General features: G+C 41.0%; 1 protein-coding gene across 7 annotated transcripts in view; it reads left to right on the top strand.

The window, feature by feature from the left end:
- LOC127032191 (cohesin subunit SA-2-like) overlaps positions 1 to 16641 on the top strand; it is a 98397-nt gene that overhangs the window by 23214 nt on the left and 58542 nt on the right. For all 7 annotated transcript variants that reach the window (XM_050919233.1, XM_050919214.1, XM_050919223.1 and 4 more), the window contains 7 exons: positions 456 to 527; positions 2226 to 2430; positions 4328 to 4479; positions 7062 to 7135; positions 7800 to 7923; positions 13647 to 13745; positions 15117 to 15196. In XM_050919233.1, the coding sequence (XP_050775190.1) occupies positions 456 to 527; positions 2226 to 2430; positions 4328 to 4479; positions 7062 to 7135; positions 7800 to 7923; positions 13647 to 13745; positions 15117 to 15196 (806 nt within the window). The remainder of the gene's footprint in view (positions 1 to 455; positions 528 to 2225; positions 2431 to 4327; positions 4480 to 7061; positions 7136 to 7799; positions 7924 to 13646; positions 13746 to 15116; positions 15197 to 16641) is intronic.

Here is a 16641-nt window from a genome sequence, read left to right as displayed (position 1 = left end):
ATGAGCATATTTGCCTACCCTTGAATTGGGACATTTCCTGGGGGTCAGCTATTTCACAATAGCAAATAATTGAATGTTGCAGATTGATATATATTTAAATTTCTAAGGGAGAAGCAGATGCTGTCTCTCAGAATAAACAGTAAAGATTATAGCTTGCACACTTCAGTACATGATGTTTAAATGAAACTTGGCACTGACTACTTGTTATTACAAGAGTACCAGTTTTTAAATAAAAACTGCATTTGTCTTTTACTGAAGTACACATTGGTTTTAGATAAAAACAAGCCAGATGAAAGGGGATTAGATTGTGTGCATGTGTGTGAGATGTATACAGTCTCAAGTTTAAATATCTTAAAACATGATACACAATTGGTACTTTTATGTATGTAAAATCTTTCAGAATCACTTATTCAGTTTCATCAAAAGTTTTTATAATGTTGTCTCTTGCATTCTAGGAAACAGGATTGCAATACAAGAAATTTATGGCCTATCCCTGGATTCTGACTGTTACTTGGCCAGTGGACATGGTAAATAGCTGCATTTCTTGAATATCCTTGAAGTAAAGATTTCAAATGCTGCATATATGTGAAAATTGTACTTAATGGTGCAGTCCAATGGTACAGTGGTGAAAATCAAGTGCAGTGTTGTTGGCTGTGTGACTGCAGCATTGCTTTAAATAAATAAATGTTCTTGATGTGTGATGGACCCCATTCAGCAAGAACCTGAGCACACAATGGCTTTACAAGAGTTGAAATTGCTCAGTACCTTGCGGGATTGAGCCCTACGTGAGATACAGTAGGCATATGATGTTCAAACATCTGTTTGAATGGAATGTGTTGATCTAGAACAATATCAACTGTGCTTTCTTCCATCACCCCACTAGCCTACTTGGCTTTACTTATGTGTGTGTTCTTCCCATGCACACCTTTAAAAAATTCTTTTCTTTAGACAATATTTTGGAAGGGCCACTGTCAAGTGAAATTTGGCTCAAAGTTTAGGTTTCATTAAAATAATCTTTTACAAAATTGAGGACTAATAGAGATTTCTGCAACTTTAAAAAGAAAATTGCAGTAGGATGTATAAAAACAAAAACTATTTATCTTCAATGTTTGATATCAGAAATAGCTTGTGGCATTGTGCTATATATGTTGTTGTAATGTGCCCATCGCCATAGTGACGTGTACACAGATATTAGCAATTCCTTCCCAAAGGACCAGGCCCTCCATCATCTGTACCTCTTTCTTAGAATTGGTTTTCTTGTTATGTCTCCAGGAAAGATGATTGTTCAGCAAAGGCTTGCATGCACTGTATGCAGAAAGTCTAACATAGTATCCTAACCATGGCATGATTTGTGTTTCTCTGCTCTGCAATGGTAGAGTTCCATAATAGATTGCTATGCCCAAGAGTTTTACTCTCTATTAACCACAGTGTCCCTCTTGACTGCAACTATCTGCTGGATTGTGGGAAGAATCTGTGACAATCTGTACTCCACGTTCACCACTTTTATAGGGTTATGATATATTGTGTACAAAGTATGCCCTGTAAGGTATAATTTCAAAAATTTATAATCTGCTAAATATTACTATCCTATTGAAGTGTGTGTAAAATTATGAGATTTTGCTATATGATTGTTACTGAAATATGTTGTTTTTCTTGGTAATGCCCACAAACCATTTTCTCAGAGACAGATCCACTGGCATGCCAGCAAGCTGTTAAAAAGCTATGACCTACTTAACTGGCCATTCACCAGCTGGGGAGAAGGTATAAACAAGAAATTTACATTTCATCCCAGAGATGGTACAAATCTTATATACACAAGGGACTGTGTGTCTGCACTCTGGCTGGGGGAGAGGAGGTAAATCCTCAAAGAGAGGAGGCTATAAAAATAAGAGACCGTGACCCCCACATCACCTCTTCCCCTCCATCTCTACTGATGATAGCTAGATCACTTGAAAGACAAAAGAAGCATTATTGCGTTCTGGGGAATGTCACATTTCTAAGATGGTCAGGCTGCAGCCCATTGGTAGTGTTAAAGGTTAGCATCAGGACTTTCTAGAACATGAGTACCTCCGTGTGGCACTGATGAATATCTCACTTGAAGCCAAAGTGAAATTGACATTTCTTCACTGTTTCAGGTGGGAGAAATGTAGGTAGTAAACCAGCAGCACAAATGAAAAGTAAATGAAACATTCAGTTTTTATAATTATTTTTTTCCTCTAATAAAGGACAATGGAGACTATCCACTCATCAAACCGGGACCCTACTGGAAGAAGTTCAAGGCCAATTTCTGCGAGTTCACTGCGGTGCTAATCCAGCAGTGCCAGTACAGCATCCTCTATGATAGTTACTTGATGGACACTGTCATCTCACTGCTTACAGGGCTAGCAGACTCCAGGGTCAGAGCATTCAGGCACACCAGCACTTTAGCAGGTAAATCCAACTCAAGTTGCTGTCACAGTTTGCATCAGAGACTGTGGGTTTTGGTGACTCGTGTGTTTACAAAACGGATCAAACATTAAAAGGACTGTAAGCTTTCCAAGGCAGGAATTGTTTTCCTTTGTACATTAATAGTGCTTAGCACGTTCTGGATGCTACTGTAGTATTAATAATCTCCTTCATATATGTGTTGTTAGAGGGCTTTCCCTTCACCCTCTCCCTTGGTTCTTGTCACACAGACAGAAAGCAGAAGACAGTAAGTCTGAGGTGCAGGCAGTGCGATGTTTATTGGGGTTAGTTCCAAGCAAGCATATCCATAGCTCTACATGCTGGCAGAGTCTGTTTCCCAGAGTTCCATTCCCAGCTCTGACAGCGCAGAGCATTTACCTCATGTCCCCATTCCCAGCTCTGACACTGCAGATCCTTGCCTGTGTCTCATTCCCATTCCCACCTCCTCCTCCTCAGCAGGCCCAAATATACCTGCGGTGCACACCCACAGTCCACCCCTTACAATTTATGGTAATATGCCATTTTGGGGGGGTTGCGGGTCTGTGGTCTTCGACCCACCTCTTTTGTATCCCATGGGAGGGATGAGGAGTGAGATTGTGCTACGGTCAGGGACAGGCATTTCTTTTGTCTTTTGTGTTTTATACCTTTCCTCCCATCTCCCTTTGCCCATCCCAACTGGTTGTGTAACCTTGCCTTAAAATAGGAGTTTAAACAACCTTAAAGTGTGCTCTTGAGTAACACTTTAACTGCTCTTATCTGTTCCCATTGTACTAACAAATCCATCGGACTAAGTGAAAGCAACATACACAGTCTTTGTCTTTTGTTTACACATATTAGTATAAAATATAAAAATATTAAAGGTCAAACCCAAAATTCTATCCAAGTCTAACAAACAAGCCTATATACTAGCATGTGTGAATGTAATTTGGAAGCACTGGATGTGGTAGGTATCCTGTTGTTTTTAAGAAAAGCAGAGATATTTAAAATACATTCAAGAGTATCTTCGGCACCCCAAAATTCTTGCTTGAAGAGGAAGGTTGGAATGTAGATTATTGGTAAAGTAGATCAGTTACATTTTAATATTTAGCAAAATCTTTTGTAACAGCTGAGATAATTAATTTCAGAATTCTGCTGTGTACTGGAAGTTAAGCATAAGCAGTAGCTGCTTTTCACTGTTAGTTTTCTGTCACTAATTTTCATTCCACCCCCACTGAGTGATTATAATTAGTATAAAAGGGAGGATCTTAAAACTTATGAGGCCTGTCCTAAGAAACGTGTCATTCAAGAGGTTTTTTATGATACCCCTACTAAACCGAATACCTTTGTAGCTTGCTTACCTCGCACAGCGTGACAGTCTCTAAGTGAGTTTATACTTTTTAAAAAGCCAACAATTGGTCACAGCACAGCCCCTCTCCCCTTTTTTTGCCTTTGCCATCTCTGCACACTGACAAAATGGAAATCTAACTGTTGGTCTGAATCCACAAAAGTAGACACACTTTATACTGTTTCATAAAGACCATCAAACTCTGGCTCACATGTTCTTGAACTCTTGCACTGATTTCGCTATATTTCTTCACATCCGAGGAAGGCAATTATCCTATAGCTCTAGATTGTTGTCCAAAATTAAGGAGGAAATCTGCAACGTGCAACATCACCTGGACCAAAGAAGTGTATCACCTGGAGTAGAATAAAACACCTTCTGACAACCCTTTTGTTTCAAAACCAAGAAGTAAATTTAAATGAAATATTACCGCAACATCTGTCTTTTTGCTGCTCCTACCTTGGATTGTGATCTTACAACCTAAGCAGGGTTGGGGTTGACCAGTACACTTGTGTGTTTTAATATGTTGAATATACTTACTTGGTTTCTCTTCCTTTTCAGCAGTGAAGCTTCTGACAGCACTTGTAAGAGTAAATCTAAATCTTGATATTAGCAAGTGTAATGCTCAAAGGCTGTATCAAGTGGAGAAGAACAGGATTTCTGTCAAGAGGACCAATCAGAGACTGGATCAGTTAGAGAGAAAAAGGAAAGAGGTGGGTCAGGTTTGTTATTTGGGTTGGGTGAAGATGTAGTAATAGAGGTGGCTCTTTTCTGGCTGCTGACTTACACATGTTTTTCTGACACTTTTGAAATAGGGGGAGGTGGTATTTGCTAAGCATCAATGATAGATTGCAAAGCAGTTCTCACTTACACGTTCGGTGCTACACTGACAAGCACTCCAGACATGCCGCACACAACTGATCTGCGTATTACTACTTGCTGTAGCCATTATGCAGCTGTAGAGTGCGTAGTATTCTTTGAAGTCTCTGTTTTGATGATAGCCTCTCAAAATTGGGGATGTGGCTAGCTGGTGAATTGGCATCTCTCTTGTGTCCATCTGGTAATTTTTTCATGTCTTTTCATTCACATACATGCACACACAAAACTAGGCTCCCACAAACCATGAGCCAATTCTTTGGTCTTTGCTCAGATTGTACTCTGGAATTTGACCAAAGATACTGGAATTTGTTACCGTATGAACAAAGGATTCTTAAAATGCCATGTAACGGCAATTTAAACTATGGCTCATCTCTCCCCTGCTGCCCAGACTCCATTATTCCTTCCCTGTCATCCAGACAGCCTCGTACTGTCCATGCAGCATCCTGCACCATGGACAATTATCTTTTAGGTGCTGGCATAGTTTCTTGTTGCACAGATGTGAGAGAGTGTCCCTGCCCCACTGAGCTTGCAACCAAGTAACTCGGATGTAATCTTCGAACTCCCTCATCGGTACAATTGTTGTATTTGTAAGAAGAGGCAAATGGTGAAAGGTGGCTGAGTAGGACAAGAGAGACAGACCAGGGCAAGTGTTAGCTTCCTGATCCTGGTCTCTTGGGCAAATCAGAGGGAAGGAGGGTGGGGTGGGAAGTTACTTGTCACCTTCATGGTATCTTTATTAAACAGAAATGATAGATTATGACTAAATGATCTATTGTCTCTGAAGACCTCTACCATGTTTTCAGGGCTTGGTAAAGGTGCACACTGGACTACTTCATCCAGAGATATTCTGGGGGTTTCCCAGCTTCTGACTTTTCTTCTACCACATGTCCAAGTATATTTGTAGTGCAGCTTTGCCGTGGTTTGTCCCTCAGCGGGGCTTTGGGGTATCCCACCGCCTGACTCTAGCTCGCCATCTGTTGGCGCTGCGGTTGTAGAAAATAATTCACACTCGGTTAAGGGCTCAGGCCCTTGGAGCGGGGCTGAGTCGATAGTCAAATGGTGACCCAGGCCCTAGGATAGGGCGAGGCAGCCAGCAAACAGTCAGAGACTCAGGCCCTTAGGTGGGCTGAGTCAGCAGTTCAATAGCAGCCCAGGCCCTAAGTCAGGGCAGGGCAGCAACCAAACGGTCAAGGACTCAGGCCTTTAAGCAGGGACTGAGTCAATAGTTCTGTAGCAGCCCAGGCCCTAGGTCAGGTCAGGGCAGGGCAGCAAGCATACAGTCAGGGACTCAGGCCCTTAAGGGGCGGCTGAGTCAGTAGTTCAAAAGTGGCCCAGGCCCTAGGGCAGGGCAGGGCAGGGCAGCAATCAAACAGTCAGGGACTCAGGCCCTTAAGCAGGGGCTGAGTCAATAGTTCAATAGCAGGAGGTACTAGCCTCTCCAGGCCAGGGAGAAGCGGGAATCTGCCACCCAAGGAGTGGGTGGCAGGGGGGACGCAGGCCCTCCCACTCCACTGCATCCCAGCCCGGGGCCCTAGCAGCAGCAAAGGCTCGCTGCTGTCAGTGGGGATCCTGGCTGCAACACACTGACTTAGGTTCAGGCAGTGCTGCAGCCAGACTGGGGTCAGCTGCCGCCAGGCTATTTCCACACTCCCCTTCGTAGGGTACCTGGGTTGCGCTAGTGTCCTTGGCTGTCTCGAACACCATCGGTTCCTCTGGGTACATGGCAAAGGGCAAGCTCGGCTGTTCCTCAGGGTAGCTGGCACTGGGCAGGCTTGGCCAGTCCTCCTCGGGGTAGCTGGCATGGGGCAGGCTCGGCTGGCTGGGTGCGAGCTCAGGCCGGCCGTGGCCTGCTGCTGTCTCCCAAGAGGGAGCTCGGTCGCAGACATCTGGTCTCTCTGGCAGCTGGTTCTCTACTGAGCTCTGCAGGTCAGCTTTTATACTTCTGAGTCTGCGCCGTGACCTCTGAGGGGCGGGCGCAGGACTCAATGGCTCCGCCCACGTTGGTGTTAGGGGAGGTCCGTCCCTCAGCCGGGCTGTGGGGTATCCCACCGCCTTGCTACAATATTACAAAGACAACTTAGACCTACACATGCAAACCAGTTGTGTAATGGCATGTATTATTCTGTGTATTGCTAGAACCAGGTTCTTTTCCTCAGCCAATATATTACGCGTAATGTCTTAATACTTGGATTCATAGCTGAAATCCAATGACATTTCTTTTTGATGTAGCTGCGCCAAATCAAATCCCTAATGTAGACAGGCTCATTTTTTTTGTACTGATGAATTGTGCAAACATTAGGGGTTTGCACTCAGTGTAACAATGTGAATGTGGTTACCTTGGTATGAATTTCCTGTAATATAAAGGGAATTTGTCATATTCCGTACTTGGAACATTCAATTTTTTTGGTATTTTCAGTATGAACAGAAACCGCTGGAAATAGAGAATATGATGAATGCTATTTTCAAAGGGACATTCTTACAGAGATATCGGTAAGAATATTTATCATTGATTTGCATTTGAAATAGCACCCACAAACCTTAATCAAGACTGGGCTCCGGTGTGCTGCATATTGTACTAACACATAGGAGCCCACTATCCCTTCCCTGATGAGCTGACAATCTAACTTCGCTTGCTGAAAAAAAGAATAGAAAGGAATAAAAATAAGTCTGTACAGCGTACATGCGTCCCATAAGAAAATCCCATGCAAAGTGTCAGGTTAAAATCAAGATGATTATCCAAGGGTCAGTGAAATTTGTTCTGAAAAAGCACATAATACTGAATTATTTGAAAGAACCCACCTAGGCTTAGAAAATAACCCCTTCATTATGTACACTCATTCTCCACTGCTTTGTTTGCTTCTTCCTCCTGGCTACAGAGTAATAAGTTTGTGGTTGAAAGGCCTTCCAGACCCTCAAAGTAATTATAATATGGAACTTGTGTAGTTAACAAGATTTTTCAAACACTAACAAATTCTTTGTAGGGGATTTGAAAGTTAAAGACGTGTTTAAAAGTTACTGAATGGATACTTAAGATGCTACTCAGGATTGCATGTATATCTGCAACTCTTGATCTCCTGCTGGAAAAAGCAGATAATTAACCTGATATCGTTTGGGCATTTATAAATGTGTTTAACACAGTTTTGTAATTTTACAGTGATGTGATTCCTGAGATCAGAGCTATTTGCATTGAAGAAATTGGCAGCTGGATGAAAATGTACCCTGATGCATTCTTAAATGATAGTTACTTGAAATATATTGGATGGATGCTGTATGATAAGGTGAGGATTTTCTCCTCCTCCTCCCTTTATCTCCCATAGAATGAAAGTTACTTCAAGATTTTAAAAATTATTCTAAAAGTTAAAAAAATTTAGAGTTATATATTCTTAAATGAACAAAAAGTCTCCCCTCTTCCAATACTATGTTTTCTTTAAAACTCATCTAAGTAATAGAGAGCACTTACTTTTATGCATCCTACATACAAAGCTGTGTGGAAATGTGTGGCACAGATCCATGGTGTGTATATGTATAGCTTTGCTGGTTGTATATATATGTGACCTTGAGCAGTGTTTTACTTTATTGAGTAGATTGACTGTGAAACCTATCCTTGCTAAGTGGTGACATGGAATACATCCTCTATGAGTATGTACAATTTTAGAGGTAGGGTAAACTGTCTTAAGATTGACAATTATTACTTTGTTAAATTATATTATTTCATAGAGAGAGACAATAATACTCTTTATTTCTGAACTGGAAAACAAGTGGAGCTATAAGAACGTTTGGAGAATATTATTTAAAATCTCAACTATTTTGTTATAGTTCAGTTTCTTTTAATTACCTCTTATTCTTAAAATCTTCCAGATAATCTTTTCGTTCCCCCTCACCCTCAAGGCTTTTGTCCTCTTCTGTTTAGCAGTTTCCTGTTTTAGAGCAGAGATGAACGTAGTATGTCCAATTTTTTATAAAGTTAACCTGTAAACATATTTTTCTCAAATTTACCAGTGTGTGCTTAATAGCTGGCAGAGGCACTATTTGCTGTGAATGGTTTATTACTGGGAATGGTACTTTACTTTTGTAGGGCATCTTTTAAAATAAATGAAATGAGTTTATATAGCTGCTGTATAAATGCCAAGATGTCATAGTTCTTTGAATAGAATTTTAGTTAACTGCAAAGCCAGCAGAGGGCGCACAAATCACGTTGTTTGTGTTTCATGCTGTAACTGTACAAGCAGTGGTTAAACGTCTTTAAAAGGAAACTAACTTACCAATAACAACCTCCTCTCCCACAAAGACTTCTAGGGCGCATTTAAATTGCAGGATTCTTTTGGCAGCATGTAGTATACATACCCACGTAACCTCTGTCCCTTGGATATACACAGCAGAGTGAGTAAATGGTGAGACGTGGATTAAGTCAATAGAATAAAGACATGCCTGAAGGGTGTGGGTATGAAGCTGAGTACGTGCCCTATACATTCTCTACTGGCCCAAGCTCTGCCTTCCATTTATACTGCTTTTTTAGCAGAGTAGTGTCCTGCTGCTGCAGACTTTCTCCTCCTCAGCAAAAGACTCTGGGAGTGGGGAAAGGCTATGTCAGCTCCCTGCTGCTGAAGCCCTGCTCCACAGAGAGGCCGCAGGGCAATGGGGAAAAGGCTCAGCCTTTCCTCATTGTCTCCTCTTGCCAAAGCCTTACCTCACCGTAGTGAAAGTGTCTGGCAGCGGGGAGCAGCTGAAGCCTTTCCCTGCTGCCTCCCCTCTGATGGATCTGTTCTCTGACATGTGTAGCATAACACACTACGGTGTGGACACTTTCCACTGCGGCGTGTAGCTAGATGTGTGCTACAGGGGACTGAAGATGGTATGTAGTGTAGATGTAGCCATGGAGTCTAGAGAAGTTTCTTAGATCAGATCACAGCAACTTTTTAAGGTATGGCCAGTTAAGAGATCTTTCAAATTACAAACATAGAATTTCCATTTTTTCCTTAAAATTGCTGTCAGTGCAGTACAATATGAAAATTCTGGAAATTTGGTGTCTTTGGCTAGAGCATACAACCCATCTGCTGTCTTTTACCAGAGACTGGAAACAGCTGCTTTAAAAAAAAAGAAGAAAAAAAGAAAAAGAAAATTCTTCCTTGTTAACTGGAAGCAATCATGCAGCAAAAACTAAGTGAGATAAAATGAGAAGGCCTCTGGATTTCATCTCCATCCAGTTGACTATTTACAATACCAATATTGCATTGCGGTACTGGCTTTAAAAAACATACTGCAAGCTATTCCTTCCCATTTTTGTGGCGGAGCGTGTACCAAGATCAGTGTCATTTGAGAATATAGTTCCAGAGACATTTGCCAAATAATTTTAGGGCCCAAATTTGAGCAACCACAAAATTGTTTTAAACTACAGGAAAATGTAACCCAGATAACCTGTGGCATTCTAAATATAGACCAAACTCAGTCAGTCACTGGGTTAAAAAAATGGTTTAAACCCTCATCTGGTCTTCAAAGACTTGTTTGAATGTTATGACTTATTTTACTCTTCTGATGCCATTTTGACATAACATATATTTATAATGCAGGCTTCATGCTGGCATAGAAGATATTTCCCAGACTCAACTGCATGCTCCAAATCCATTTCTCTTAGTGGTACTGACTTCAAAATAAAAAAATGAAAAGTCTGTTTATGTCCCAATAAGAATTGTGAAAACAATATCCCGAAGGTGTAATTTTCTGCAGGAACAACTTCAGTAGTTAATTATTTCTAGAAGACAGGAATAAATGTTGCTTTTTAATACTAAATGCAAAATATAGTGCAAAAACTGGCAACAGCATTCAATAGCAATAACTATACAGTTAACCCCCTTCCTAAAGAACTATCAGCCCATTTCTCAAACTTGGGCACTTAATTGTGCATTTTGACACTCAGAGTGGCACTTTGATGCCTACAGTGGATGTTTGACTACCTACGTATTGATCTGAGCAATTAGATGTGGAAAAAAAGAAAGAGTGAGGGGAAAAAAATTCCTCTGGGTGATGGGAGGGATGGAGGCTGAAAAATAGAGATGAGCAGAGGTGGGGTAGGTGAACGGAGTAGAAAGTATGTCTGATTTTCTAAGGAAAATAAAAGGTGTACTACATACACACATGCTTGGGACATCCCCATGTGTCAGCCTCGCTTTTGAGTTGTGTAGGGAGTTGTGTGATGCTTTTATTTTTAGAATATAGCATTTTCATTAGAAAAAAAAATTACAAAAATCTAATCCCTCTTGGAACAAAATGTGTTCACATGACAGAAGAAAAGATTGAAGAGTAAAACCAATCTTATGAGCCTTGCAATACTAATTTGAGATCCTCTATTATAAGATGCAAGAAAAGTGCTAAATAGGTAGATCCCTCTGTACTGAGAAGGAAGCTGAAGCACAGAGATGAAATGATTCTCTTGCAGCTTTTCAAGGGAAATGTGGCAGAGATGGGAAAAGAGCCCAGGTCTCCTTCTGACATCAAGTCCTGGGAGCTAACCACAAGATCATCCTTCTCCTGTCTAATTTCAAATTAGTTTGAGAAGTTGTCTGTGACAGGACGTTTGTATGGTTTGACCATCCTTCTACGGAAACTGCCCTCAGATGTCATGACAGTTCACGTGTACATCCTGCAACAGTGTCTCTAAAATGTACCATCTTCTTGTTCAACATATATACTCCCTGCATGTATTCTGAGTCCTATTCTCTGACTTCTCTGAAAAAAAAAGTGTTCACTATGTTTTACTTTGGCAGTGCTGTGGGGAGAGTGAGCTGGGTTCTTTTCACAGATCAGCAGTATTTTAAACTACCAGAAGTTCCTGTTGCAGAATCAGAGAGACTAGAATGGTGATTCTGGTGAGGGAAAAGAAAAGAGGGCTTTATTTGTAGCAAAAAGCTGCTGAAGTCATTTGGGAAGAATTTTAAATAATGGCAAAAGCAGTGGGGGATGGGTAAACACTCACTCTGAGGAACAGGAAAATGGGGCAGGAGATGTGGCTTAAAACAAAGGAGAGAAATGTAAAGAAGACGATAAAAATAATGGTAGTGGAGGTAAATGGATTGTTCACTCTTAGTTCCTAGCTGTTGTTTCCTTAACACATAAAATACATATAGGGTTAAGACTGAGAGATTTGAGGTGGGAAGGGAGATTAGGAAAGGCAGGTGGTATGATTTTAGGAATTAACTTTTCCTATCTGCAGACCTATACTCAAATATTGCCTGACTGACATGTGTAAATGACAATGATTTTCCTCTGCTCCAGTTGATATCTGACAATTTGACATGACCAGCACTACTTAAATTTAGCACAGATGTAGTCTCTATTCAGGATTATGCCCCAGGAATGGAATAGTGTGGGGTGGCGCAAGCCAGTATTGAGGTCCAATGGTTTTTCTGAGTGTCTTTATAAGTTTGCACAGCTCTTGTCTGTGGTATGCCAGGTAGAAGTCAGCGGTAAGTAACAAGTTTGGGCTCTCATCCTGCAAGAAGCTTCAACAGGTGCAGCAGTCCATCTGTGGAAATAGGGCCTTAAATTGTACAGAGGTGAACAAAGTTCAAGAAATGTGCCTGATGAATGTGAAGGTACAGAAGGATAAATTAGACAACTTGAAAATCAGTGTCCGTATTCTTTGGTGATCTTTCATTTTATATTTCTAACTAAAGAGCACCTTACATAGACTCATTAGTCAACGCCTGCAGCCGCATGGCATAATTTGCGTTCCGTCTTAAACAGGAGAATGGGCAGTTTGCGGTAATGAATAGCCTCCTTGTAGGAGATCTGCACTGCTTGGGTTTCTTTTATTTTTCTGCCATGTTAGAGGGAGAATGGAAAAAAAAAAAAAAGCATGAAGGAGATGATAGTGGATACAAGGCTGTAATTTATTGCAGGGGCTCTGCAGACACCCTTTGCCACAAGAGTTCAGTAGAACTCAGTGAGTTCTGCTTTAGAGCCTCAGAATGACTCTCTTAATATTCTTAAAGGTTTTGACCTTTTAAAGTTGCAGCATTACACTTGAGACATTTCAAAGTCTAGGAAAAGGGCACTCTTCTTATAGAACCATTGTGAATAGTAGTATTGGCTTACAGAGAAACAAATGAGGTAAATCTTTATAAAACCCATAAATATTTTTGGTATAAACCAACTATATTTGTTAGCCAAACACAGAAGGGAGCCTGAAGGCTTGTTTACACTGGAAAATTATATCATGTTAGAACACATTTTAACCAACATGACCTCAGACGTGTTTCAGCACTCAGGGTAGGTAAGGACTATTGTGTTTACCAACATGTCAGCAGGTTGTGGGAATATACCCTAGGAGGGAATAGAGGGGATTCTAGGATTAGTCACAGCCAGTCAATGTGATGTGTTAAACAGGACAGCCCATGACTACTGTGAGTGTTCTTATCTGAAATAATTTCTCAGTGTAGACTTGGCATGAGGGAGTCTAGATGGTGTAACATAAAACCTTCACTGGGTGTCCCAACGTCAACCCAAACTCCCTCATACTGATTTAGACTTAGACTAGTTTAGTATTGTATAACATGCATACATTTTGTCTCTGAATTTGGCCCACTTAGTCTTGGGACTGTAAGAGACTGTAAGTTGGTTTAATTAATATCTGAGGAAAGTGTTGCAAGAAAAACAAATAGCAGAAGGATATAAGAAGGCCACCCCGAACTTTTACCTTCTGACACCCTGGGCATTGGAATTACATGATCGTGGACTCCTTGCACTCCCATTGGTAATTGGTTGTAAGTTCTGTGGGAGTTTAACATGAGCTTAGAGATCACCTCTCAGTTTGGCCCATTGTATGCTATTAGGCATATGTGACATAACTATAGATCTGTCTGGTAATGGAGATTGAGGCAGTTTTTGCTTTTTCCTTCATAGGCATTTATAGGGCTCCAATTACCATAGGATGACCACCAAATCATCAGTAAATAACATTAGTTCCAAAGATTTGTAACTTAGCAGATTCGTCTTTGTCTTATAGCAATCTGAAGTGCGGTTGAAGTGTCTTCTGGGACTGCAAGGAATTTATGACAGAAAAGAGCTGGTATCCAAAATGGATCTCTTTACTAGCAGATTCAAGGTAAATGGAAATACCATTTTATATTTTAAAAATCTGGTTTGGCTAGCCACACAGGGTCTGATATTTTGAGCAAAGTTGGCTCTCGGTCCCTTATATGGGCTAGGATTGTTGGGTGGGGGAGTTTGTGGGATGTTACTCTTCATTCATGAGAACATTCTGTTTTTGCTTTTGCCAACGAACAAAGCGGTGTTGGCAGGCTCTGCAGACAGCCATGTCCAGCCTCTTGGCCAGGATTTTTTTGGCAAGGAGTATTGGGCATCCCAAAGCCCCTTGTGTTCCTTTATCCCCCTCAAAACTGGGTTTGTATGTTAGATGTTGAATTGGGTGATTCTGCATAGACTGCTGTCAGAATGTACAGTATGACTCTGTGTTGATCCAGCATGACTCTGTGAACCTTGCAGAAAGATTTCCTATCCCCATTCTGAACAAGTCAAATGCTAGGCAGTAAATGGATAGCTTTTGAGCATCTGTTGGGTGAGCTGAGCAGAAGCTATGTACAGACTAGTTCAGGCAGTCAGCACTCTACTTTTTAATGTTACCTTTGGTTGTGATTTCATTAACTGTCACTAGCTAGCCAGGTTTGGGCCTTGTCAGTACTTGGATAATAAAACTCACGGTGCTGCAGGAAGTGGTATTATGACTCCATAAGTGGCACTCGTCCTTTGGAGGACTGAACCAATGCCCCAGTTAGTGCATACTCTTCTGCTGAGGCCTGTAGATACAGTCTTTTGGATGTCATGTAAAACCAAGGACTTGGCTTTTCATAGTAACTAAAAATCCCATGGCACTTTCTGAAAGAGGAGGCCCATAATTCTCATGTTTTAGCCAAGTTTCAATCTGAGTAAATAAATTCTGCTTATCTAAACTCAGCCCATATTTTAAACAGTTTTACAGCAGCCCTCTGTACTTCTGCCCTAATCTGTGTAGTATTGCTGTGCTTTGTTAAACAGCCACGTGATCCAAAATCTACTTACCTCTTTAGCAGGGTTATGGCTTCTAGAATATTTTCACATTTGAGTAGAGAAATTATTTATGTAGCATTGTAGCTTAGAATTTACCCTGATTTAGCAAATTGTTACTAATTGTTCTTTATTTACAAACAAGTGGCCAATCATTCTTAATTTGTGAGCTGCAGTCAGTTTCTTGTGGAGACATACCTGAATGTACACAAATTTTATATTAGTCAATTAACTCAAAGAAAAATGTAACACAAAGATGGAACAACTTGGTGGTAAGCAAATTCTTACATCTCGTCATTGCGATACAAAGAAGTCTCTTGTTACTAGTGGAGATGATCCAACTGTAGCAAAATAAATATTTGTCCAGAACAAAAAGTGTTACATCTTTTTATTGTTGTTTTACATCCATTAGGATCGAATTGTGTCCATGACTCTGGACAAGGACCATGAAGTAGCAGTTCAAGCCATGAAACTCTTGATGCTTATGTCACAGTAAATAATTTTTTTTAATGTTCTATATTGTTTTAATGGCAACGACACCCAGTTGTAACCAGTAGTAGAATCCTCTTATTACTGATGATGTGCTCAGAAACAATTGCCCGCTGCAGGACATGGGTTAAACAGGATAACTGCAAGCTAAAAGTCTATTGTGAAGTACATGTGAAGTGGTACATAAGAAGTATGGTTATCCCATTTTAACACATTCTGGAGAATCATGTTTATTTTATAAATGATATTTTTTTAAATGTGGAAATAGGGAGATTTCTTTGTCCCTTTTTGTTTTGCACTTTTTAAAAATTTGTATTAAGATTCTGCATCACATTGCAGATACTGGTCAGATTTTAAGATCCTGCAGGAGCCAAAGCCTTTGGTGATTCAAGATATAAGCTGACTCCTGCATGTGGCCAAGGGGAAATGGCTTCCATCCATTTACAACATTGCACAGTTGACCAGGTGCCTTGTGGGCTTTGCTTTTTCTCTGAAGCACAAGGTATTGGAGGAAGGATATAGAACTTGATGGATCAATAATCTGACCTGGATATGGTAAATCTTACTCTGATTGAACCAGCGACATGAAACCCTGAATGCTGAATGACAGACTGAATTTGTGACTTGCTGAGGTCAGTCTTCAGAATGAGCAGTGTGTGCCGAAGTTCCATAGGGGTTGTCTGCATTGGGAAACTTACTGAAATAGCAAGTGTAAATATGTCCTTATAAAACTGCTTTTCCTGTTTCTTCATGTCCGCTCCTCCATTTGTTGTGTTTCTGATCAGAGCAGTGTAAGCCTCGGCCTTCTGCCCAAGGGAGTGAATACCACTCTGGTAAAGGGACTGCGCTTTTTTTCCCTATAAAGTGATCAAGGCTCTTTTGTATCTATATTAATTTAAAGTCAAGAGGGATTTTATTTGTTCATACTTAAAACCACTTCGGTATAGGCACATTAGTCCAGTGATTAGGCAAATTTATATTACACCAGGCCCACTGTCAGTATTCCTTCCCCCCCGCTCCACTTGTCATTCGTGTGAAAGTAACTGTTGTTCCTGCCTATCTACAGACAGTGATACCTGCAAGTAGTTTTAGGGTATGTCTGCATTTGGAGCTATGGGTTTGATTCGCAGCTTGTGTAGACATACTCGCGCCAGCTCGGATCGAGCTAGTGTATTAAAAATAGTAGTGTGGCTGTGGTAGCGCAGGCAGTGGGGAGCAGGGGCATGGGCTAGCCACCCAAATACATACGCACGGGGTCCACGCTGGTTTGTACTTGGGGCAGCTAGCCTCTGCTGCCCCTTGTCACTGCCTGTGATTTCCTGGCTACACTATGTTTAGCATGCTAACTTGATGAGAGCTAGCATGAGTATGTCTGTGCGAGCTAGGAATCATACCCCTAGCTTCGAGGATAGACATACCCACAATTACATGAGGCCATAGAGGTGAAA

The sequence above is a fragment of the Gopherus flavomarginatus genome, chromosome 1 (genome assembly GCF_025201925.1).
Source record: "Gopherus flavomarginatus isolate rGopFla2 chromosome 1, rGopFla2.mat.asm, whole genome shotgun sequence".
Lineage (NCBI taxonomy): Eukaryota > Metazoa > Chordata > Testudines > Testudinidae > Gopherus > Gopherus flavomarginatus.
This window is presented reverse-complemented; position numbering and strand designations above follow the sequence as displayed.